Source organism: Archocentrus centrarchus, chromosome 5, assembly GCF_007364275.1.
Source record: "Archocentrus centrarchus isolate MPI-CPG fArcCen1 chromosome 5, fArcCen1, whole genome shotgun sequence".
NCBI lineage: Eukaryota > Metazoa > Chordata > Actinopteri > Cichliformes > Cichlidae > Archocentrus > Archocentrus centrarchus.
In genome coordinates, this window is record NC_044350.1 from 24,566,871 (window position 1) to 24,592,124 (window position 25,254).

Here is a 25,254-nt window from a genome sequence, read left to right on the forward strand (position 1 = left end):
CATGGGTATTAAACACAAACTTACACACCCGTTTGTGTCCACACTCTACCACTGACAGTGATGTGAGACTTGGCTAATGAAAGTGGAGCATGCCATACAGAAGCACACATATTGATGTGCTCTCAATACTCTCACAAACACATCGACAAATACAAGCACATAATGAAAACAACAAACAACGCCAGCTGTTGAAAAGTGTCTGGCAGCTGAAAACTACATCTGTTTACTTTTGTTTGGAAATTTGTCATCAGTGGAATTTGGTCCCCTCATTTCTCTAAAATCTCTGACCTTGCAAAGATGTAGCAAAATATATCTTTAACGCCTTTTGTTAGTCAAGTCATTATGATGCTTACTTTGTGAATTCTTTTAAGTCTGTCTTTTAAGTCTGATGACTTAGTCTCTGAGGATGGTGTCCACTACCAGAAGATGGCTTTCCTGTGACCATGCTTCCTATAATCATCCAATATTTGAAACTTCCTGTTTTGTTTGCTGCTCATTGTTTAGGAATAAAGATACATTTACATTAAAATACAAGACTAAACTATCCTCAGGTGATCTTGAGGTTTCTTTCTATGCAATGTTTTGCATTCCCTCTTTTGCTGCATGCAACAAAAGCGTGCTTAGATGTGACTGGTCACTACTACTCAGACCAATCACATCTGCTTATGCATATGCAGGTATTTGCTTATAAAAAATTACCTTTCAACATGCCACCTGGATTGTGTATGGTAAAAATGCCTTTAGGGGCCAGAATACATCAGGTTTGCATCCAAGAACATCCAATAAACTGTGCAGCCACTATCCCAACATCAGTACAGCTGCATACATCAGTAAGTTGTCATTTTTATAGTCAAGCTTGCTATTTTCAGTGTCAAAATGATTGTACAGATATCCAAGTGTCACCTTCTTATCAATACCTCCAAGAAAAGTGAAGTAAGCAAATTTATTCATAAATCAAGCCACTCCTTTAACAACCACATAATAACCACATTCAATCATTCTTAGAATCATTTGAGGGTGTGTGGGTGGCTGTGGTTCAGGAGGTAGAGCAGCTCATCGGAAGGTTATTGGTTTGATTCTTTGCTGCTCCAGTCTGCCTACCAAAGTATCCTTGGACAAGATACTGCTACTGTGTGATTGTTAGATAGATGTAGAAAGTGCTTGTGCAAATAGGTGAACGAGACATGCTGTATAAAGCGCTTCGAGTTTTCATGTACTGTGGAAAAGCGCCATATAACAAGCAGTCCATTTACCATTTGAGTCCAATTACAAGCCCAGACACATGCAGCCGCAGACAAACACACACCCCACACGTGCACACCAGAAGTTAGCTGAGGGTGTGAGAAAAGGTCATTTATATCAAGTTGCTCTCGCTGTAGTCATGGTTACCTTTATATCGCAGGAGTTCTGGACAGATGTGTGATTCTCCCCCCCGGTCACCTGTGACATGCTCTCTGAAATAAGCACACACAGACAAATGTAAGAAAGAGAGAGAGAGGATGGCAATAACAGAAACCAAATTTGAACAGAGAAAACAAAAAGGAAAGACAAAGGCAGACGAACAAAAGTGAGACATCCAGATGTTGTTGAGAAGGGTGGCAGTGGCCTGACTTTGACAGCCCAGCGGAATCACCGCTTCATGTTGACACTGAGGTCAGCATGATCTAAGTAATGCCTTGGGTGTGACAATAACTATCTGCAAATCACATCTACTGTGTCATGCAGCTCTGATATTGACTCACTGCTGTTCCTGGTCTCTGATGATGAAATTACTGAGCGGTCCACCTCGCACCAGACCGTGTGATCTACATGACCTGCAGCACTTTGTATTTATCTGCTTCTGTTATGGTTTGAGGACTGCCTGACTTGACTGCTGAGCTGAGCCAAAATTGATTTCCCTGCTCTTAATTCCACTGGTTATTTAATGCTGTTCTGTGAGACTCCACCAGAAAAAAATGACTTTCATTGCCTTTGGCCTGATTTGTGAATTGTGTCAGTGTGCTGGGAGTATCTACAGTTAGCTGGACCTTGCATGAGTTTCAAATGTACAATCAATCTATTAGTGCTGTTGTTGTGAAATGTTTGGGAGCCTAAGCTCTTTAGTGTTTACACTTGTTTTTCCTTTTCTTGGCAGGACAGAAAGGCCTCTGGTACCAACTAAAACTCTATTAAAGACAGCAAAAGTCTAAACCTGAAGCAACGTCCTCCTATTTCCAGCTCAGTGGAGCTAAAATACAATGACAGATTTGCTGTCTTTTCACCATTTTTTTGTTCTGACATTATTTAGTTTCACTGAGTCAGAACACTGACATTATATTTGACTCCAGCATCTCAGATCAGCAGTGGATCAATATACATACAGCGCAGTGAGCCCCAAAATGTCATTGAGTGCCACCATACATGACTGTGACACCTTCAGGACATGTTTTATTGAAAAATATGCATTTATTTGAGGGATTTACTTTTGCATTTACTTCATTTGAGCTAATATTGAGAAAAGACCTGTTTTGCTGTCCGTAATGATTGGCTTTGCTCCTGGGGCCTTGTGTTTGGCTTGATTAACCGACCACAAATCTGTTGTTTTGCTGGTCAGACCATGTTGAAATTTTCTTCCTTCATCTTAGAGTCTGAATAAATCTTTGCTCCTGGTTTGGTAATTTGCTCACATAGGTACTTGTCAACATTTCAATCTCAGCCTGGAGCGATGACAGTTTATTAAAAAAGTAGTACCTGCACACTATAAATGTTACAAATCTTGCCAGGTTTAACCAATATTGACTGGTGTACTTCAGTTCAGATAAAATTTTAATTTCACCTCAAAAATCTAGATTTGTTCATATTAGCTGTTGTGGGGAATCTTCAACCCCACTGAGTATTTCTATGTGGCTGTGAGCAGTACACTTAGATTTTATGTATTGTCTTTTTAGTAACACTTATGTCTGTAGATGGTAGTTGTTCATTGGACAGTTGGTTTACCATTTTAGTGTGGACAAAAATGACATATGCCTATGGTGCTGTTTATATCTTCACTTTTCATCAGGCCAGAACATACATTCCTTCAGTGCATTAGATTATGACCAAGCACCTGCAAAATGCTAAAATGCTAAACTAAGAGGAGTTTACCTATTATGATAATTTCTTACTATATATTTTTTAATTCTTGCACTCAACTGAATACTTTTTGCATGATTCGTAGTTTAAAAAAATCCTTATTTTATATTCGGCTCTACAGATGTTCACATCTATCTAAAATAAGCTGTTCACCTCCCTTCCCTTTAAGCCGATTCTTCTGATTGTCTGCCCCTCGCAAACAGGTTTGAACTGCAGGTCGATGGTGCTTTTGTGTTCACAGCAAGAGTTGTGTGCATGAAATTACCGTATTAGGGATATCTGCTCTCTCTGACATCATATAGAGTCATGAGTAGGAACAAAAAACAGTTTAAAGCCCAGTCTGGTGTTAGCAAATTATTTTTTAAAACTTCTTAAGTAGGCTTCTAAAGGGTTCAATATGTATATGTACGATTTGACACATTAAAAAGACAAATCTAGTTTATTAAAAAAATTTTTTTAATTAAATTCTTGCCATTCTCAACAGCCATGCTGGAAAGGGCCACCAACATTTCAAAACGCTAATGGGCTTTATCGAAAAAGTAATTATAATAGAGTAAATGTACCAACTTTGGTACTTGCGTCCACCTGTGAACGATCTCCCCGTAATGTTAAGTTATCCACTGCATGAGTATGGGCTATAACAACTCTACACTGTAAAAAAAGTACGTAAAAATGACAGTGGAAAACTGTGAAATGGCAACAGTAATAGACCGGAAAATCAAAAACGGTGTATTTCTGTAGCAGAAACATGTGATTACCGTAAATCAAAAAACAATACATAACTGTAATTTCCACTGCCATAATGTGTTGAAATGACAGTGAAAATCTTTTTCCTACACTGCAAAAAATGTTTGTAAAAAATACAGTGGAAAACAGCCAAATGGCAACAGTAATAGACCGTAAAATCGAAAAGGGTGTCTCCCCGTCGCAGAAACATTTAATCACCATAAATCAAGAACCAAGATATAACTGTCAAAATATGCTGAAATCACACATTGTTACTGTGAAAATCTTTCTTTTCTGTAAAATTTCTATAAAAATGACACTCATACCATAAAAATAATTTCTGTCTGAATTATACATATTGCTGAATTGTACATTTAAATGTATTTCCCAGGTTGACTGAAATTTAATCAGGAACTATTTGAAATAATAGTTTGTTTTTTCAGAAAAGGAAATGCAAAACATTGTATTGTTTTATTATTCTGTGTATCAACTGCGTCTGAACTGTAAACTGAATAACTGGATTTAGATTTCATCATACAAATTTTCTTTTCATGCACCACGTGAGTGGTCCCAAAATATTCAGCTTATTGCAGAGTAACCTGCTAATATAAAATGAGACTGAGGGAGATACATGCATGTGTCACAGACAGTATCCAATCAGCAGCTTCAGACTTAGCCATGACTGAGCAGTTACACTCACAGGTTAGCACCTTTTCTGCCCTCTCTGTGGGATAACGACATTACTACACGATGGTACATCATCCTGCCCCAGGTTTTACTCCAGTTTTGTGTCAACTTCGCAACAACTAGTTATGTCACCACGGTAAGGTAAGTTACCTTAACAATACTGATACCATTAGCAGCAGTGAAGACCTGAGCCACCATTGTGGAGGTAAAGCCAGAGTTAACTTTAACCAGTATCAACTAAGGAAATGTTCAGCTGTAATTTTGGGGGAAGTTGTTTAAGACATTGAAATGTTGTGTTCCTCACTGCAAACTTAATCAAAATGAACTGTTTATTTAGGTGCATTCACTGACATGTTGTAGATAAGGAGAAATTTAAGGCTAATTTTTACCGGAGTTATAATCAGGGTTAAAGTGGACCAGAGGATCTTCACTTAGTGAGTAATCAATCTGAAAGGCAGTTTGATACTTAATACTGTACAGAGGTCAATTTTGTCTCTTTTCCATGGATTCTGTCATCAGGCACTGAGCACAAAACCATCAGCATGCTGGTGGGTTTCAAAAACGGCAGGTTTGATTCTTGTGAAGGAGTCGCTTGCATGACTCATCTAGTGACATCACTGCCTGGCCAATCAGTGGCATGCAGCCTTTTGATGCCATATTTTCTACATTTTCAATCAACTTGGCGCACCTGGAACCGCGGCTGAGTAGGTACTAAAAAAGTATGTGGTAGCACCTCCTGGTCCACACTCCAGTCCAGTGGGTGGCGGTAATGCACCTATAAGCTGGTTTGCCCACTGCCATTAAAACCACAAGAACAAGGTACTATTGCCCATAGATATACGTCTATGCTAGCGCCTAATGGAATACCCTAAAAACTAAGACAAGCTGAGTCTAGCTGAGCTGAGTAGGTACTAGTGGAAAAGCGGCAGTCTCTGATATCTCCATGCTGACAGCATGGAGATATCAGCTCTGTAACTAGAGCTCTGCTAGCATTATAGAAGGTGAGCAGCATAAACAGTGTTTGTAATTGGCAGGTGATTTGAAATGTTTCAAACTGCTCGACAAACTGTGCAGTTTAGACCACAGTGTGTCTGTGAGCTTAAATGTAATAATTGTTATTCAAAGGTTACATGAAAATACCACGCAGTTTAGTGCAGGCTAAAGTAGTTAATTTGAAGTATTGTGGTGACATATACGGTGATGCAGTGTGTTGGACTAGTGCAGAACAGGCTGTGGTGTTAATGGCCAATGTTAGCAGGCATCAGTTTAAATTTAAGGACTGGACTGGTACTTAATGCCTGAGTGTTTGAGCTGATCTGTCTGCTTACACCTTGTTGAATTCAGTTATATCCAAAAAGAGCAGTAAACCAAAGTGCAGCAGCAGATGTCAGCTGATCAGTGTGTAAAATTCTTCCCATGCTGCATCACTGCTACACCAGATATTAGGTTTACCCAATCTGCCAAACTCATGTTAACCCCAGGACATAGTGTAGGGGTGGCCAACTCCAGGCCTCGAGAGCCAGTGTCCTGCAGGTTTTAGATGTGTCCATGATCCAACACACCTGAATCAAATGGCTGAATTACCTCCTCAGTATGCACTCAAGTTCTCCAGAGTCCTATTTGATTCAGGTGTGTTGGATCAGGGACGCATCTAAAACCTGCAGGACACCGGCTCTCGAGGCCTGGAGTTGGCCACCCCTGACATAGTGTATCTGCTCCTGTTAATGTTTGTCTCTAAGACAGCTGTTAACACTTTTAAATGGTTATAGTTAAAGATTTTTAAATTATTTTGTTTATTTTATTTTTATCATTTCTTTATTTATGCTTTCTGTCTTTTATTTTATTTGTATTTGTGTGGCATGCCTACTTCATTGAGCAGTGTCAGTAGACAGACGGGAAACACAGCAGAGAGAGGGGATGATCTGCAGCAAAAGGCCCAAACTGGAATCAAACCTTGGCCAGCGTGACATGTGGTGCATGTAGTACCAGGTGAGGCCCAACTGTTTATGGATTTGAGTGTGAAATGTATTAGAATGTAATTTGCTGCATGTGCAGTGAGCAGAGTGACAGTGTTGATACCTCTCTAACTTAGGAGGATGTTGGTCCTGTCAGTCCTATCTTCTGACCTGCCAGTGGTTCAGATGGACTTAATCAACTACTTTGCTGTCCTACCAATCTACCTGTCTGATCAGAAACCAGTCTTGTCAAGGATAAATAGAGGTAAGTGGTTGGACAGTTCAGTGTGTGTTGACTGAAAATTTGTTTAATTCATTTGTGTAAGAACTATAATATTATCATTCTTATTATTACTGCTTTATTTTATTTTGTTATTCTGGCTGCAGAGAGGATCCTGCAATTCCACAGCAAACACCTGATGACTAACCTGGGTACTCAAGCAGAACTGGTGACACTACAATTACATACTTTTCCCAAAGAATGTCTAAATGCAAAAACTGTTTATATTTCAACAATGTCTTTGTAATGGGCTTTATATGTTATTTTCTCTGTAATTAACCACGGGCAGTTGGTTGTAAAATCTTAGCCACTGGTGTTCTATTTTTTTCTGGGTGAAGTTCTGGCAACAACAGCTGCCACTGTTTGAATGTAATGTTGATTTTTACAATTAAATACTGTTATGTATCACACAGTTGTATTCTGTTTTTCATCTACTGTAATTAGGTTTAAGGTATATCATTTGTATTTGGAATTATTTATCATAAATGGTTTTAAATTGTCACCGTATTTTATACAGTAAAATATTGGCAACCATAGCGGCCAGTATTTTACCATGAACCCAGCTTACGGTATTTTGCATTGAACCCGGTTTACAGCATTTTGCCGTGGACCCGGTTTACGGTATTTTACTGTGAACCTGGTTTACGGTATTTTACTGTAAACCAGGTTTACGGTATTTTACCCTGGACCCGTTTACGGTATTTTTCCTTGCACCCGTTTACAACAATGTACCCTGAACCTTTTTATGGTGTTTTACCATGAACCCGTTTACGGTAAAATACTGGCAGCTGTGGTTGCCGGTATTTTACCGTTAACCTGTTTACGGTAGAATACTGGCAGCTGTGGTTGCCGGTATTTTACCGTTAACCTGTTTACGGTAAAATACTGGCAGCTGTGGTTGCCGGTACTTTTCCGTGAATCTGTTTACAGTATTTACCATAGAGCAGTTTACAGTTAAGTACTGGCAACCACAGCTGCCAGTATTTTACCGTAAATTCAACGGATTTTTTTTTTACAGTGTACCTTGAGCTTGGTGTTTAGCCAGCTCCTCAGTCAGAGAATCATAGCTGTCCTCCAGCTGTCTCTTCTTCAGCTCCACATTCTGCATGTACTCTGTTAGAGAGTGAATCTTTGCCTCATGCTGAAAGTCAGAACATCATATGCAAAACGTTTACTGATGAGCAAAGACCTCTACCCAAGAGGACACTTTACATCAAGGATAAAATGCACTTTTACTCTTTTTGGTCACTGAATATTTATGATTTCTTATCATTGGGGAATTTAGTTTAAATACCAAAGGTAGCAAAATTTGAACCATGGCTGCAGGCATCTACATGAACACAGAATATAAAACACGCAGTCTTTTAAGAATTATGACCCTGTGCACACTAAAAATTTCCAAAGCCAAAAAAATCTCCACCCCACAAAGAGTTGGGTGATGGTGAGAGCACAACTGACTACACAACCAGGCGTGATAGTAACTAGACTGATGTGTTATTTTGTAATGTTTTTTAGCCTTTCTTATGACAGAGAAACTGGGAGAAGAAATGCAGCAGATGGCCCAGGGCAGATTTGAACCCAGTGACTCTGCAATAGCCTTAAGGTATATGGATCACCTGCACAACCCAGTGAACTTTACTGATGTGTCATTTGGAGTGATATCATTGATAATTTTCACTGTAAGGTTTCAGAGTCTAACCTGATCTAACAGCAGTCAGTAGGAATCACCAGTATTCCTCTGTAGAGTAACTGATGTACAAACATTTTTTTCCTCCACACCAGTTTCTACAGTTCTTACTCACCACCATCTAGATTTAATAACCAACAACAACATATTTATCCCTTTCACCCCCCCTCAGTTCTCATTCTTACTTGTGAAATAAGAAGGTGACATGAAGACAGTTCTCTGCCTGTCTGCTCCATCTTGCGGTGACACTCCATTTGTAGGTTTTCCAGGTGGCAGCAGCGCTTCACCATGGACTTTACCTCTGACTTTATCTTATTTATGTAGAGGCGAGCCACTGTGAACTCTTCCTCGATCACACCAGTGATCTCCAGGGGCTAGAGATGAATGAGGTAGAGAGGAGACAGTTATAAAAAGGTATAGCAGGTTTTTGATTAAGATTGAGTGGGGACTGTTTAAACACAGCTTGGGAGTTAAATCAGCGGAAAGGGAAGCATCTTAGAAACACTCTGGCATTTTGTATGCACAACCATTAGGTTAACGGCCCCATTTAGCAGATGTAGCAACTCAGATGCTCTGAAATGAAGTGTGGAAGAAAATATATACACATCAATCTAAGCACTACAGATGACAGTGGATGTGCATGCACAATATTATTGGGTGTTATACTGACTATATTGAATAATATACAGCTACTGAGTTGAGTCATCTTGGTAAACACAAACATGCACAGAAATTTGTTTTAAAAGATCATTAAGAACATAAATTTACATGTCTGAGAAATAATGCTTTATCAGCAGACAGAAAAAATACACACATATACAGTGCCAGTCAAACACGCTCACTCATTCATATGAATGGGTGAGTGTGTCCAAACATTTGGGTGGTACTGTATATCTTAAATTTTGTCAGATCTAACACAGCACTTTTGTCTTGGCTTCATGCCAGTATGTTTAATGTCATGCGTTGAATTTCATATTCTTGGTATTTGTTGCCTCTGTTGTCTGTGTAGATTCTCAGTTATCCAGGTCATAGTAGTCTCTGGAGCTTGAAAAAGGCGACTGGACTTCTTTTTGTTTCTTGAAGACGTTTCACCTCTCATCCGAAAGGCTTCTTCAGTTCTCAACCAAATGGTGGAGAGACCCAGGTATTTAAACCCCTGTGGGCGTAGTCCCCTGGAGGTGGTTATGACCCTCTATTGAACATGTGCTTGAACACATGTGCCCAGGTGTGAAGGGGGCGTGGGTCATATTTAATCAGTGGTTTCAGTTGAAACCAACTTAGGACTCCGCTCCATTGTTTCCTGTGGCCTATTGAGGTCACTGGGAGGACACCAGAGATAACAAGTTACCATTCCTGGACTGTGCGGTGCTTATCGAGGAAGATGGAAGCCTCAACATTGAAGTTTACCGGAAGCCCACACACACAGACCAGTATCTCCTCTTTGACTCCCACCACCCTCTGGAACACAAACTTGGGGTGATCAGGACCCTACAACACCGTGCGGAAAGTGTTCCCTCTAAGGCAGAAGGGAAGCATAAGGAACACACACACATTAAGAAAGCCCTCAAAACATGCGGTTACCCCAACTGGGCCTTCATCAAATCAGCTAAGATGCACAGGAATGAAGGCCAAACACAAACTACAGAGAATGGGAAGGACAAGAGGAACAACATTGTCATCCCATATGTGTCGGGCTTGTCAGAGAAACTCAGAAGAATTTTCTCCAAGCATGACATCTCAGTATACTTCAAACCAAGTCACACCCTAAGACAAAAACTGGTTCATCCCAAGGACAAACCCGCCAAACACAAGATCAGCGATGTAGTGTATGCTGTTCAGTGCAGTGAAGAGTGCTCGGACCTCTACATTGGTGAAACCAAACAGCCTCTTCACAAACGAATGGCACAACATAGAAGAGCCACTTCGACAGGACAAGATTCAGCAGTACATCTGCATCTGAAGGAAAAAGGGCACTCTTTTGAGGATGCCAATGTCCACATTTTGGACAGGGAAAACAGATGGTTTGAAAGAGGAGTGAAAGAAGCCATCTATGTCCACTGTGAACAACCATCATTGAACAGAGGAGGTGGATTACGTCACCAACTTTCCCCCGCTTACAGTGCTGTCCTGAGCTCCCTTCCCAGACGTCTCAACCCCCATTCACACCTTTGTTCCAGTGACCTCAATAGGCCACAGGAAACAATGGAGCGGAGTCCTAAGTTGGTTTCAACTGAAACCACTGATTAAATATGACCCACGCCCCCTTCACACCTGGGCACATGTGTTCAAGCACATGTTCAATAGAGGGTCATAACCACCTCCAGGGGACTACGCCCACAGGGGTTTAAATACCTGGGTCTCTCCACCATTTGGTTGAGAACTGAAGAAGCCTTTCGGATGAGAGGTGAAACGTCTTCAAGAAACAAAAAGAAGTCCAGTCGCCTTTTTCAAGCTCCAGAGACTGTTGCCTCTGTTGCTTTTACTTGCTGTGTTTTTTCGCTCCTGCCATTTGAGATTTTTTTTGGCTGACCCTCATTAATTTCTCATGTGTTTAATTGCTTATATATATTTATACTCTAGTCTTTCTCCTTTTTATCCATCGGTTTGTCTGTGTTCATCTCCTGCATTTGTTCACAGTGCTTTCTCTCAGGTTTCTTGTGCCTGTTCTTTTGTGTTGTCTTTTTTTGGACTGTACTGCCCTCAGGCTTTGTGCTTGACTGGACTCTAAGTCTAAATAAGCTCAGCATTAAACCCTGCTTTTGTTTTTGCATTCAGGCCCTCTTTTGAACTCCTCCTTTCTTACACCTATACTTAAATTTAGCTGTATATTTTCTTGCTTTGACACATGAGAATCATCTTTCTCAGTTGTTTTTACCTACACACAGGTTTTCAGTTTCATTACAAAAACTCTCTTTTAGCATAAACTCTGGGATATATATGTAGTGTCTCCACCTCTGTGTCACTCACCAGCTTGATGTCCTTGTTTCCAACAATGGTGCTAAACTCACTCAAGTCCCTCATGAGTCCATTTAGAATCTCAGCAATGCGTTTTCTTTGGTGGCTGCTCACTTCCTGGATACGGGACAACTCTGCCTCTAAAGTCATGAGATGACTCTGTGGAAGGAGGAGAGGAGAAGAGGAGGGGAGAGAGACAAGAGGCATTAGGGAGAGTGGCTGTGTTAGAAGGAGAAACTCCAGAAAAGAGAGGACAAGAAAGTACATGCAAATAAGAAGCCAAAAATTGTGTAGGACAGACTGAGCAAAGTGGTGACTGGATTCTTTGAATCTACAAACACACATGGCTGCAGTACCATAACATAGTAGCCACCAAATAAAAAAATCAATAAACAGCAGAAGAGGAGTGACTGGCATCTGCACAGAATGAAAGGATCTGAGAGAGTACATGATGGAGTTTACTTTATTTTTTCCATTCTGCACAGCAAGCCACTTCTAAACAGCGCTGTAGCCCCAATGGCTGTAACACAATGGAATAATTAAGGGTTCAATCAATACTCCACAGGTTTGACAACATAACATGAAAGACATTTTTCAACTTCAGACACATGACCTTTCCAGCTGACTTTTAAATAAGTAACCGCGACCATGAAAAAAGTATGCCACTGTGACCTAAAAAATATCAGAGGACATAAATGAAGCTTATAAAACATGCTGATTATTGAATTGGTTCCTTTACTTTTGGTCATGGTTAATTATAGCTGTTCAATTACTGTCTTGAGCCACCCCTCATTTCTTTATATTTTGCTTCCAAGGAGCCAGACTTTCTAATTTTTAAAGCCATCTTGAGCAACAGTTCTCCAGGCTTTCATAAGGTCTTTCAAAGTGTTTTCTCTGGAAATTCGCTGCTTTTTTTTACTCATTTTCAGTCCAGTCCTTGACCATTTTCAGAAGAATGTTTTTTTTATGCCACTTAGCACTGAAATCTGAATCATTCAAGCATAAAAAAAGACACCTAACTCAAGAGACGAACCAGTGTTGTGTCTCCACATAGCAGACTTTAGTCACTTGTTAGTTGCAACCTGTTGCAAAAAATATAATTTGTTCTCATTTCTTTAGTTCCTTAGTTTCTTTATTTCAATCTGATAACGCAGATAGATAACACAGTTCGACAGGTGCAAAATAATATTTTAATAGTAGTGATTCTGAAAGAGTGATTCTCAAACAGTTTATCACTGAGCATATGTCAACATGGTGTACAGTGTGTCCTCTTTTTTGAAAAAAAAAAAAACTTAACAAGTTGAGGTTAAAAGAAGTGGCAGGCCTAAAAAAAAAAAAAAAAAAACTATCCACAGCAGATGAACAGTATCTGAAAGTCATGTCCTTTAGAAATAGGAAAAAAATCCAGCAAAGACCTGACACAGGACCTGAGAGATACATCTGGCCTTTCAGTTGATCCGTCACCGAAGGGCCAGATGTAGCTTTCTGAAGCCTCATCAGAAGTGGGTTCAGTGGAAGGCTGGCTGTCAGAAGCTATTCTTAAGGAAGGGAAACCCAGAGAAAAGGCTGAGGTATGCTAAATTACTCACTACTTACTAAAAATTAGTGACAACGGGTCTTATGGAGTGATGAATCCAAAGTTGAGATTTTTGGTTCAAATCATTAGCAATATGTACAGAGGAGGCCAGGAGAGAGCTTATCTAAAAGGAAAGACCATGGTGTCTAGTAGTGAAATTACAGTAAAAAAAAAAATAAAAATTTGTCTCTTTCCATAAATGTGCTGCTCCAGCAAAAAAAATGTGAAGGCAGCCTGCTTGTTTACAGTGCACATTGATGGGGCTTCATTTTCTAATGAGTGGATCATCTATTACCAGAAAAATAACGTACTTGAACAATTTTTTAATGGCATGTTTAATGTTATTGTTCATCATGAGTCAATTGAAAGCTCCATTAGCCACCCCCCTAAATACTCCAACAGTCACTCTGTAATCAACTCTTATATCTTCATCTCTGTGATTCACTTCAAACACTGTTTTAATTTTGCAGGTCACTTCTCATGTCAAAATATCATCTTCAGATAAACTGAAGTTAATAATTAGCTGAAACTGATTACTTTATAAATACGTAAAAAAGAGCAGGAGAAGAAAAGTTAATGACAAACACACATGATGAATAGAGCTGGTTCATTGAAATGATGAATGGACTTAATCATATCGATAAAAAGAGGGTTTAAGTGGACAGCTGGATGAATTATGGTGCTTAAAGCAGCCAATAAATGGCAGTGACGGTGAAAGATGGGATGGCCACCAGCAGAAGAAGAGAGAAGTTCGCACTAAAAACAGAGATGAAGACAACTGAGGGAACGGAGGGATGATGGCCATGATGAATGCACTCCATTGCACTATTTTTCCCCATTTTTACTGTAACAGCTGGCAAGATGAATGCTCCTAAAAATTCAAGATGAAGTGGAGAAAAAGTTCCAAAAGGCTTTGAAAGGCATTTTCCTTTATAGCCTCTCTTGCATTCACCAGCATTGAATTTGTGCTTGTATTTAGCTTCATATCTCTCAAACACTGTCTCTGTGCAGGAGCCCCGTGGGGTCACCCAGGTCGGAGCAGAGCAGACTGAAAAGGTTATAGAGGCACTGCTCTCAGTGAAATGATTGAGGATAAAGGGGGATTTCAGCCAGGTTTAGCAGACTAAATTGTAGTTCTGTTGTCAGCTGTTCAATCAGTTTCTGTTCCTGAGAAAGACAGCAAAAGAATGGAGGATTCATGCGGCAGACTAAAACACACTGATGAAATATTGAAGAGGTTTAAAGAAGGTCAAATATGGTCCACTGGAACCACTGAATAAGTCAGTAAGGGCACAAACCTCTGACCAGCTCCGCCAGTGGTCTCTTCCTGACTTTACTCTATTATTCACTTTATCAAAAGTACTTTTCACGTTATTTATGTCAGACAAAGATAATTAACACACAAACAGAGATGATTTTAATAATTTGTCCTGAAAACACTTTCTTTTAACTGTGAGGTGCACTGCCCCATTATACACATATTTTTGAAGATTTAAGGTGGCTCACTCATTTTAAGGGTAATAAACATCCTTCTATATTCTCAGAAATCATTCAAAATGCTCCATATAACTGTAGGACCTGCCTGTAAATCTTCACCTTCCTAAGTTTTCTTCAGAGTTAAAGTATATGTATATGTAAATATGTAAACATAAATGGAAATAAATAGACCAAAGCAGCATACCTCACAGAAACAATGTGAAGCAGTGTCATTTGTTGGCAATGATATATATTTTTAAATCTTTATATATATTAATAGTTTAACAGTCAAAGTCCCTGCTTCAGCATAACTGTGTAGGTGTGTTTTGACTCAGATTAAGAAAAAAAGCCCACCTATCTGACTGCTGCACAGAAATATCTGACATAATTTGTGTAGCTGAACCCAGCCCACATCAAACCAGTGAGAGGAGAGAAAAACATAAAAACAGAAATCTCTCATCACTCAAAAGTCAAACATTTTCAATTGTACCTAATGAAAACACAGTCACTGCAAGGCCTTAATCCAGAAAAGCTGGATGTCCCTAATAAAAATAAATAAACGAAAACTCTTCTTTGATAGCACTCTTTTCCTCCAGTAATTTATTAAGAAGTAATCTATTAAGAAGAAAGGTCTCTGTGCCAGTCATAATGCATAGTACCTCCAGCCAGTTTGTCATTGACAGTTTGTTGCAAAAAAAATAATCAAAAATAAAAATAAATAAATCCGAATCCTTTCACTTGTTTCTCGTGTTATCTGTTCATGACTGCTGGTGGCACTATTAGTCAGAATTTTCTCCCTTATCTTTCCTTCCATGAAGCTTTAATTTGACTTATCGCACTAATTGCATTTCTAACCAGTAGCTCTGCATATTGTAAGATTGAGGCTTACTGATGGACTGACGGAGAGATTGTTTTATAACAGAAAAGTTTCTTTTCTACCTTTTTTTCCCCTCAAAGCATTTTCCTGCAATATACACACCAAAGTACAACATTTTTACAGGATCCTCTTTGTTTTTGATTCTCTCTTCTCTTATGTTACCCACAAGAACTATTGCTAATTTTTTGGTGAAAAATATTTACAAAAAGCCTCCTGGATGTCAGACCCACCATTTTCTTAGAAAGTTCTTCAGCCAGGAGCTTGTTCTGCATGCTCTTCTCCTCGACTTCTAAGCTCTTCTGGTCATAATTGACTGCCAGCTCCTCCAGGGCCTGAAGAACCTCTTTTACCTCCGCCTTTGCAGATTCATTTTCTGTCTGCAGCCTGCCGAGCTCTGACTGCACCCTCTCACTGTCACCTCTGGATGATGCGAGAAGCTGAGGGGCATAGACATTTGGCTTAATGTAAACTGTAAACACAGAAAGAAGTACTTTTAAAAGGGAACAGAGAAACCTGACTGCTTAGAAGCATTTGCTACATTATTGACAGAGCAGAGCTGCTGGATCTAAAGTTATCCCAGTCTCTTGGCAAAAAGAGGTAAATGTCTGCACAAACCCTGCCACACAATACACATGTAACTGAACAGAAGAATAATTTAAAGATTGAGAGCTGACTTTTGTGCCACCATGCTGTTTGCTGCACTGCTGTAGCCCACTGTGGGTCATTTCACTGAATGGAAGCCATTAAATGTAGATGTTCTCTGCTTGGAATGGCTGCATATTTGTATTGTAGCATACAGCTTTTATTTGGATAAATGAATGTAACTTTGTGTTACTATAAACAAACCATAGTTGGGTCGTTAGGACTATGTCAGTTCAACCCACAGCAGAACCATTTAGGATATGAATGAATAAATTAAGCAAATGTAGAGTCTGTTTCATGCCAAAGCCTTTTTTCAGATTCTCTTTCCCACTGGTTTAGCCTCTTCTGTGAATACATGCTTCTCTTAATTGCCTTTTAATGCAGTCTTTTAATTGCTGTTCTGCCTACAAGTAGAATTTACTTTACTGATATATTTACTTGTAGTATATATTTATGTTATAAAGTGATGTAAAAACCAATTATAGATGAACTCACGAGAGAGCATGTTTGTTCATCAACCACAGTGTTCGGCCATGTCAGCAAAAAACACAATGTGGGTCGTTCCCCGCTTAAAAATTAAGAAGCAATTTATAAAATGAACCCTTAACGAGCTTCAGTCATTCTTCAGTCTTTTCATTGATTCTTTTCTGAATAACCTGTATTTGAGCAGCCACTTAAGTCTATTCTAGATTAAACTATTGCTAACATGTAGAGTACAACACCAGCAATACACTCACAAGTAAACAATGACAATTTAATTTCTTCAAGTGCTTTTTGGCACCTGAAAGGATTTTTCTTCTGTCAGCAATCTCGAGGGTAGGATAATAAATGTCTCACAGCTAACTTCTATTCAGAGTGTGATTTTCACTTCCACATCCAAAAGCACGACAGCCTACTGTGAGCTGTTTAACCAAACTGATGAAAGGAAGTAAAACCAAGACATTTTACCTCCTCCTGGTCGAGCATCTGCTCCTTCAGCTTCTCCACCATCTGGCTCTGGTGGTTGATCTCATCATCCTTCAGTGGGAAAGACACACACACATACACACACACACACACACACACATACAATCACATTGCAAGTTCAGTTTCCATTCACTACCATATGCTTTAAAGTTATAATAGATGGTGTTTTTGCTTGAACTTAACATTTTGAAGTAAATCACACACTGTGATAGTCATAAAAGAAGACAACAGCCGCATGTCTCCTTACATCTTTCTTTCACCAGAACTGTGTCTGCCACAGGGCACAAATTTTAGAAAATGAAGGCCTGATTTACAACACAAGGGAAAATACATCAGCGATTATGCAGGTAAAAGGATAGAGGTTCGGTTTTGCCTGACAACCATCAGTAGCTTTCTCCCTTCTAGCCTAAAAATGTATGAGAGTAGCACAAATGCAGAAACTCTACCTGGCAAAGGAAAGTCTTTTCATCAGAGTAAGCAAAAAAAGTCAGACAGTGAGACCAGAGCTTGTATATAAAATACAGTGGAAATGCCTTAAACCTATATTCTTTCTAAAAGCCAGGAGGGGGTGAGTCTCTGGTTTTAAAAATAAATCAAATAAGAAACTGACCCTAAGCTCCCTTTCTCTGTAAGTATACAGTGTCCCTTAGCCCCTCCACAACCAGTTTTAAAACACCAAGATAGCAACAGAGGAAACGTTAAGCTCGAGCCGTCACTGCCAGACTTCACTAACCAATAGATGATATCACAGTGGCTAAAATGCATCTTATACTTTACCACAGCAGCAGCATGTTAAATGAAGTGTAGATTGTGTATGTTACAATGATTGATGCTAGAGAAAATTACGTTGTAGTAGTCAAGTCTGGAGGAAATAAAAGCATGAATGATCTTTTCTACATTAGAATGAGGCAGGAATGAGTGGATTTTAGTTCTGTCTAAGCTGAATGAAACCGGAATGTATAACTTTAGATACCTGCGAATCAAAGGAGAAGTCAGAGTCAAAGGTTACCTGTGGGTTGGGAGCCAGACATTTAATTACCTTATCTTATATATACAGTCTACAAGTGAGATGAGGTTACGCAAGAGTAAACCTTTGACAGGCATTCACTCGATGGAGAGTGCTCTGGGACTTGAGAGTTCAAAACTAATATTCAGTTGGCACTACATCTGTGAGTAAGAAAGCTAGCCTACTCATTAAAACCAACTTATTTATTCACCTTTTATCATAATGCTGCATAGTGCTTGTGGTTTGTAGTTCAAATGACAGATGGTGGTTGCTCTGAACAGTAAGCAGACTGTTAGGCCATGTAGCTATAACAATATCTTTGGTTACCATTAACAGGTAGAAAATAAACTGGGTGCCAGACTCGACCAGAAACAAACATACTATAGAGATGTATGCTATTTGTCACAGAAACAAGCTCCTGGTTGCCAATGTTAGATACACTGTCTAATGCTAGTGGTAGCACTAGAAACTATTAGTACTATAATTCTATGATTCATCATATGTTTGCCAATCTAAATAAAGTGTCATGAATTGCAGAGTTTGGGACCCAAATGCAGACAGGTGGATACAGACAAATTAAACCAGAAATGAGCCTTTTTTTTTCAGCTGATGAAAAGTACAAAGTCCACTGTATGAATCAACAAAAACAAAACTGTTACAGACATGCATGAACCATTAACAGACACTGATACAGAGACTGAGGGTAAGACAATACTGTTTATCATATGAGGGCAATAAGGAAACATGGACACAGCAGGGCAACAAGACACAGGTGGCAATAATCAAAGACGGGAGGAAGAGGGGAGCAAACCTAAACACAAGACACTAGGACAAGACACTATCAAAATAAAACAGGAAGTGTGACCCATAACCAAATGGAGAAATGCAGCCATGAATGAATTTAATATAAGGGAGTTGACATGAGAGGATCAGACAGGAATCAATGAGGAAACAAATGAAAGTCTAAAACTAAGACTAAATCATAACACAAACTAAAGATTCCAAAATTCTCGAGAAAACATAAACATCAATAAAACTATAACACCAAACAACCCAAGAGGTTCAAGAACCACAGTCAGACACGGGATCATGACACAAAAAGCAGGATTTCCAGTGTTTGATCGTACAGAAGACCCAGTGTCAATGTTTCCAGAGAAAAACATTAATATAGCATATCAAAAAAGTATGTCAAATAACTGGTCTGCAGTCAGCTCATGTCATGACATACAAATTGGATTAGATTGGAAATCTGCAGCACACAGCTACTTCAATGAGAAGCATTGAATATGGTTTTAAAAAAAATGACCAGTATAATACACAAATAATTTTAACATATAGAATATCATGCATCTGTCATGTCCTGGGCCGTTGGCCCCGCGTTTTGTGTTAGTTTATTTCCTAGTGTTGTGATATGTCTGCGTCTCTGTCCTGAGTCTGTGCCTGTTCCCCGTGTTTAGTCAGTATGTTCCTTGGTTTGTCACTTCCTGTTTATTTTGACAGTCTGGTTTTCCTGTGCTTTGTGTTCAGCTTTGCTTCCCCTGTGTAATTAGTTTCATTTGCCTCACCTGTTGTTCCCTGCTGTTTCCTCTTGCCCTGATTACCCAGTGTGTACTTAAGCCCTCAGTTTTGTTTTGTTCTCTGTTGCGTCGTTGATGTTGTGTGCCCGTGTGTTCCCTGTGTTTGACCGTCGTCTCCCTTCCAAGATTTTTGTATTTGTTTTCCCCCTGCTTAAATAAATCCCTTTTTAGTTACGCTGACTTCTGGAGTCCTTCGTGTCAGCCATTCCTCGCCTGTTTCCTCCCCGGCCATGACAGAACGACGCGACCAGACTATGGACCCCCGCGGATACCAGGAGCCCCTCCGAGCAAGAGGAAGTGATTTTGGAGCTCATAGATCTCTCCAGGAACATCATTCATGCCACTGATGAACCCCGTCAGATTATTCAGGCAATTTTCTGCTGCAGACTTTTTTCTTCCTCCACTTGGCTCCTCACCCATCCTGACACTGCCTCCCTTGCCCATTCCATAATCATGCTCCGGAAAAACTTACAAGCTAAACTGTATAATATTGGTCGCCCTGTCCAGGGCAAAGACACAACCTTTTTCCTCCAAGCCATCACTAATTCACCTCTCCTGCAGCCGGTCATCTCACCTCCGTCGTCTCCTCCGCACCACTGCAGCTCAGCACCACAGGCGCTGCCTCGCTTTCCGGATCCGCCGTCATCCCTTCAACTCACCTCTCCCACCTCGTCATTTTCATCCTTTCACCCACAGCCCACCGCCTCCCCAGACCTCTCTTGGCTGCCAGATGATGTGGAGATTATTGATTCACCTCTGCTGGTGGACATCCTGGATGCTGAGAATCGTGCTTCCCACTCCAACAGAACGCGCAGGAAGCAGCGCTCCCGGCGTCGCCGTGCTCCTCCCCAGCCACTCTCGCCTCAGTCAGCTGTAGCGCCTGCTCAGTCGCAGTCTTCCCAGTCAGCTGTAGCTCCAGCTCCCCCTCGGTCTCAGTGTTCCAAGTCAGCTGTAGCTCCAGCTCCCCCTCAGTCGCAGTGTTCCATGTCAGCTGTAGCTCCAGCTCCCCCTCAGTCGCAGTGTTCCATGTCAGCTGTAGCTCCAGCTCCCCCTCAGTCGCAGTGTTCCATGTCAGCTGTAGCTCCAGCTCCTCCTCAGTCGCAGTCCCAGACCCCTCAGTTAGCTCCAGCTCCCTCTGTTCACCCTGCTCCAGCTCCCTTAGCTCCAGCTTCCCCTGCACCTGCACCTGTTCGGCGGGTGGGGGCAGCCATGGACGGGCTGACCTCGGCACTCGCACCTGTTCCGCGGGTGGGGGCGGCCACGGACGGGCTGACCTCGGCCCTCGCACCTGTTCCGCGGGTGGGGGGCGGCCACGGACGGGCTGACCTCGGCACTCGCACCTGTTCCGCGGGTGGGGGGCGGCCACGGACGGGCTGACCTCGGCACTCGCACCTGTTCCGCGGGTGGGGGCGGCCACGGACGGGCTGACCTCGGCACTCGCACCTGTTCCGCGGGTGGGGGCGGCCACGGACGGGCTGACCTCGGCACTCGCACCTGTTCCGCGGGTGGGGGCAGCCACGGACGGGCTGACCTCGGCACTCGCACCTGTTCCGCGGGTGGGGGCAGCCAGGTCCAAGCCTTCGCATCGGTTTTCTGTGTTAGCTGCAGCAGCAGGGTCTCAGTCAGCTCTAGCTCCAGTCGCTCTCCCTCGCCTTCAGTCAGCTCCAGTAACTCTTCCTCGGTCCCCAGTGTCAGCTGTTTCAGTGCCCTCTCAGTCAGTTCCCTCAGCCCCTGTCTTAGTTCCTTCGGTTTTGGTCCCAGTTCCCTCAGCTCCTGCTCCTTCTGTAGCTCCAGTAGTGTCAGCTCCCTCTCAGGCCCCAGTGTCAGCTAGCTCGCGGTCTGTTTCCACGCAGCCAGATCTCCCTAGCTCTCGGTCTGTTTCCACGCAGCCAGATCTCCCTAGCTCTCGGTCTGCTTCCACGCAGCCAGATCTCCCTAGCTCGCGGTCTGTTTCCACGCAGCCAGATCTCCCTAGCTCGCGGTCTGTTTCCACGCAGCCAGATCTCCCTAGCTCGCGGTCTGTTTCCACGCAGCCAGATCTCCCTAGCTCGCGGTCTGTTTCCACGCAGCCAGATCTCCCTAGCTCGCGGTCTGTTTCCACGCAGCCAGATCTCCCTAGCTCGCGGTCTGTTTCCACGCAGCCAGATCTCCCTAGCTCGCGGTCTGTTTCCACGCAGCCAGATCTCCCTAGCTCGCGGTCTGTTTCCACGCAGCCAGATCTCCCTAGCTCGCGGCCTGTTTCCACGCAGCCAGATCTCCCTAGCTCGCGGCCTGTTTCCACGCAGCCAGATCTCCCTAGCTCGCGGCCTGTTTCCACGCAGCCAGATCTCCCTAGCTCGCGGCCTGTTTCCACGCAGCCAGATCTCCCTAGCTCGCGGCCTGCTTCCACGCAGCCAGTCGTCTCCCGGCCTGCTTCCACGCAGCCAGTCGTCTCCCGGCCTGCTTCCACGCAGCCAGTCGTCTCCCGGCCTGCTTCCACGCAGCCAGTCGTCTCCCGGCCTGCTTCCACGCAGCCAGTCGTCTCCCGGCCTGCTTCCACGCAGCCAGTCGTCTCCCGGCCTGCTTCCACGCAGCCAGTCGTCTCCCGGCCTGCTTCCACGCAGCCAGTCGTCTCCCGGCCTGCTTCCACGCAGCCAGTCGTCTCCCGGCCTGCTTCCACGCAGCCAGTCGTCTCCCGGCCTGCTTCCACGCAGTCCCCTGCACCTCGGCTATTCCCCGAGCAGCCCCTGCTGCTCAATAAAGCAGCAGTGTGCCCTGTTCCGCGGTCCCAGCCTACGCATCCGGTGCCTCACTATGTAGGCCCCGTTCAGCCCATGGGCTCAGCTCAGTCCGAGCCGATGGGGGTCTCCGCTCAGTCCGAGCCAGGGGGTCCCGCTCAGTCCGAGCGCTCCGCGCCAGAGGGTCCCGCTCAGTCCGAGCCGATGGGGGTCTCCGCTCAGTCCGAGCGCTCCGCGCCAGAGGGTCCCGCTCAGTCCGAGCCGATGGGGGTCTCCGCTCAGTCCGAGCCAGGGGGTCCCGCTCAGTCCGAGCACTCCGTGCCAGAGGGTCCCGCTCAGTCCGAGCCGATGGGGGTCTCCGCTCAGTCCGAGCGCTCCGCGCCAGAGGGTCCCGCTCAGTCCGAGCCGATGGGGGTCTCCGCTCAGTCCGAGCCGATGGGGGTCTCCGCTCAGTCCGAGCCGATGGGGGTCTCCGCTCAGTCCGAGCCAGGGGGTCCCGCTCAGTCCGAGCGCTCCGCACCAGAGGGTCCCGCTCAGTCCGAGCCGATGGGGGTCTCCGCTCAGTCCGAGCGCTCCGCGCCAGAGGGTCCCGCTCAGTCCGAGCGCTCCGCGCACGAGGGTCCCGCTCAGTCCGAGCCGATGGGGGTCTCCGCTCAGTCCGAGCGCTCCGAGCCAGGGGGTCCCGCTCAGTCCGAGCCGGTGGGGGTCTCTGCTCAGTCCGAGCGCTCCACGTCACCCGAGGGTTCCCCACCAGAGCCCGGGGTCGCCCTTCTCCGCCGCTGCATGCCCCGCGGTCGGCCTCCAGTGTCTGCTCCCCGTCGCCGCCGCCGCATGCCCCGCGGTCGGCCTCCAGTGACCCCTCCTCGTCGCCGCCGCCGCTGGGAGCGCGGTCGGCCTCCAGTGACCCCTCCTCGTCGCCGCCGCATGCCGCGCGGTCGGCCTCCAGTGGCTTCTCCTCGTCTCCGCCGCCGCCGCTGGAAGCACGGTCAGCCTCCGGTGCCTGCTCCCCATCGCCGCTGGGAGCGCGGTCGGCCTCCAGTGTCTCCTCCTCGTCGTCGCCGCCGCCGCTGGGAGCGCGGTCGGCCTCCAGTGTCTCCTCCTCGTCTCCGCCGTCGCCGCTGGGAGCGCGGTCGGCCTCCAGTGTCTCCTCCTCGTCGTCGCCGCCGCCGCGGGAGCGCGGTCGGCCTCCAGGGGCTCCGCGGCGCCGCCGCCGCTGGGAGCGCGGTCGGCCTCCACTGACTCCTCCTCGCCGCCGCCGCTGGGAGCGCGGTCGGCCTCCAGTGACTCCTCCTCGCCGCCGCCGCTGGGAGCGCGGTCGGCCTCCAGTGACTCCTCCTCGCCGCCGCCGCTGGGAGCGCGGTCGGCCTCCAGTGACTCCTCCTCGCCGCCGCCGCTGGGAGCGCGGTCGGCCTCCAGTGACTCCCCCTCGTCGTCGCCGCCGCCGCTGGGAGCGCGGTCGGCCTCCAGTGATTCCTTCTCGTCCTCGTCGCCGCCGCCGCTGGGAGCGCGGTCGGCCTCCCTCGTTGGGACTTTGCTTTGTGGCCCCTTGGCCTCTGCGGCCTCCTGAACTGTGTGTTTTTTGTTTTTGGATTTCCCACTGACTCCCCTGAACTGTGGACTGTTTTTTCCCCTGCTGTTTTTTTGTTTTGTCATAGCTCCTGGACTGTTCCTTGTTTCGACCCCCTGTTTTGGACTGTCTCCGGCCTTGTGCCGTCGCCTTTTGTTCTGGTCCTGTGTTTTTGTTTTCTTCCGGTACGGGTTTGATTTGTTTTGTTCACGCCCTGTGATTTCTGTTTTGCTCCCTGTCTTTGTTTTTGTTTCGGGCCCTCCCTCCTGGTCCCCCGCCTCCCGCCCTTGTCTGGTTTTGTTTTCTGGTTTTGGCCGTCGGGAGCCGGCCTTTGAGGGGGGGGTACTGTCATGTCCTGGGCCGTTGGCCCAGCGTTTTGTGGTAGTTTTTTTCCTAGTGTTGTGATATGTCTGCGTCTCTGTCCTGAGTCTGTGCCTGTTCCCCGTGTTTAGTCAGTATGTTCCTTGGTTTGTCACTTCCTGTTTATTTTGACAGTCTGGTTTTCCTGTGCTTTGTGTTCAGCTTTGCTTCCCCTGTGTAATTAGTTTCATTTGCCTCACCTGTTGTTCCCTGCTGTTTCCTCTTGCCCTGATTACCCAGTGTGTACTTAAGCCCTCAGTTTTGTTTTGTTCTCTGTTGCGTCGTTGATGTTGTGTGCCCGTGTGTTCCCTGTGTTTGACCGTCGTCTCCCTTCCAAGATTTTTGTATTTGTTTTTCCCCTGCTTAAATAAATCCCTTTTAAGTTACGCTGACTTCTGGAGTCCTTCGTGTCAGCCATTCCTCGCCTGTTTCCTCCCCGGCCATGACAGCATCAGGGCTGTTATAGCAAGTGTACCACATAAGCAGGGAAAAAATAGAAAGTATGCATCACCTCAGGGACACATAAATACAGAGCAAAATACAGACAAGGCAGTATATGCATCCACACAGCAAGCTACAGGGGTTGGACAATGAAACTGAAACACCTGGTTTTAGACCACAATAATTTATTAGTATGGTGTAGGGCCTCCTTTTGCGGCCAATACAGCGTCAATTCATCTTGGGAATGACATATACAAGTCCTGCACAGTGATCAGAGGGATTTTAAGCCATTCTTCTTGCAGGATAGTGGCCAGGTCACGATGTGATGCTGGTGGAGGAAAACGTTTCCTGACTCGCTCCTCCAAAACACCCCAAAGTGGCTCAATAATATTTAGATCTGGTGACTGTGCAGACCATGGGAGATGTTCAACTTCACTTTCATGTTCATCAAACCAGTCTTTGCTGTGTGTATTGGTGCATTGTCATCCTGACGCACGGCACCGCCTTCAGGATACAACGTTTGAACCATTGGATGCACATGGTCCTCCAGAATGGTTCGGTAGTCCTTGGTAGTGACACGCCCATCTAGCACAAGTATTGGGCCAAGGGAATGCCATGATATGGCAGCCCAAACATCACTGATCCACC

General features: G+C 44.3%; 1 protein-coding gene and 1 long non-coding RNA gene across 2 annotated transcripts in view; one reads left to right on the forward strand and one right to left on the reverse strand.

Moving 5' to 3' along the window:
* kif5ab (kinesin family member 5A, b) overlaps positions 1-25,254 on the reverse strand; it is an 84,182-nt gene that overhangs the window by 18,772 nt on the left and 40,156 nt on the right. The window contains exons 13-18 of the mRNA XM_030729114.1: positions 16,921-16,989; positions 15,561-15,767; positions 11,414-11,560; positions 8,632-8,820; positions 7,783-7,900; positions 1,390-1,454 (exon numbers count right to left, since the gene is read on the reverse strand). Coding sequence (XP_030584974.1) covers positions 1,390-1,454; positions 7,783-7,900; positions 8,632-8,820; positions 11,414-11,560; positions 15,561-15,767; positions 16,921-16,989 — 795 coding nt within the window. The remainder of the gene's footprint in view (positions 1-1,389; positions 1,455-7,782; positions 7,901-8,631; positions 8,821-11,413; positions 11,561-15,560; positions 15,768-16,920; positions 16,990-25,254) is intronic.
* LOC115780118 (uncharacterized) lies at positions 5,406-6,739 on the forward strand. The gene is made up of 3 exons (XR_004019960.1): positions 5,406-5,525; positions 6,404-6,513; positions 6,617-6,739. It is a non-coding gene; the product is annotated as an uncharacterized LOC115780118 (long non-coding RNA).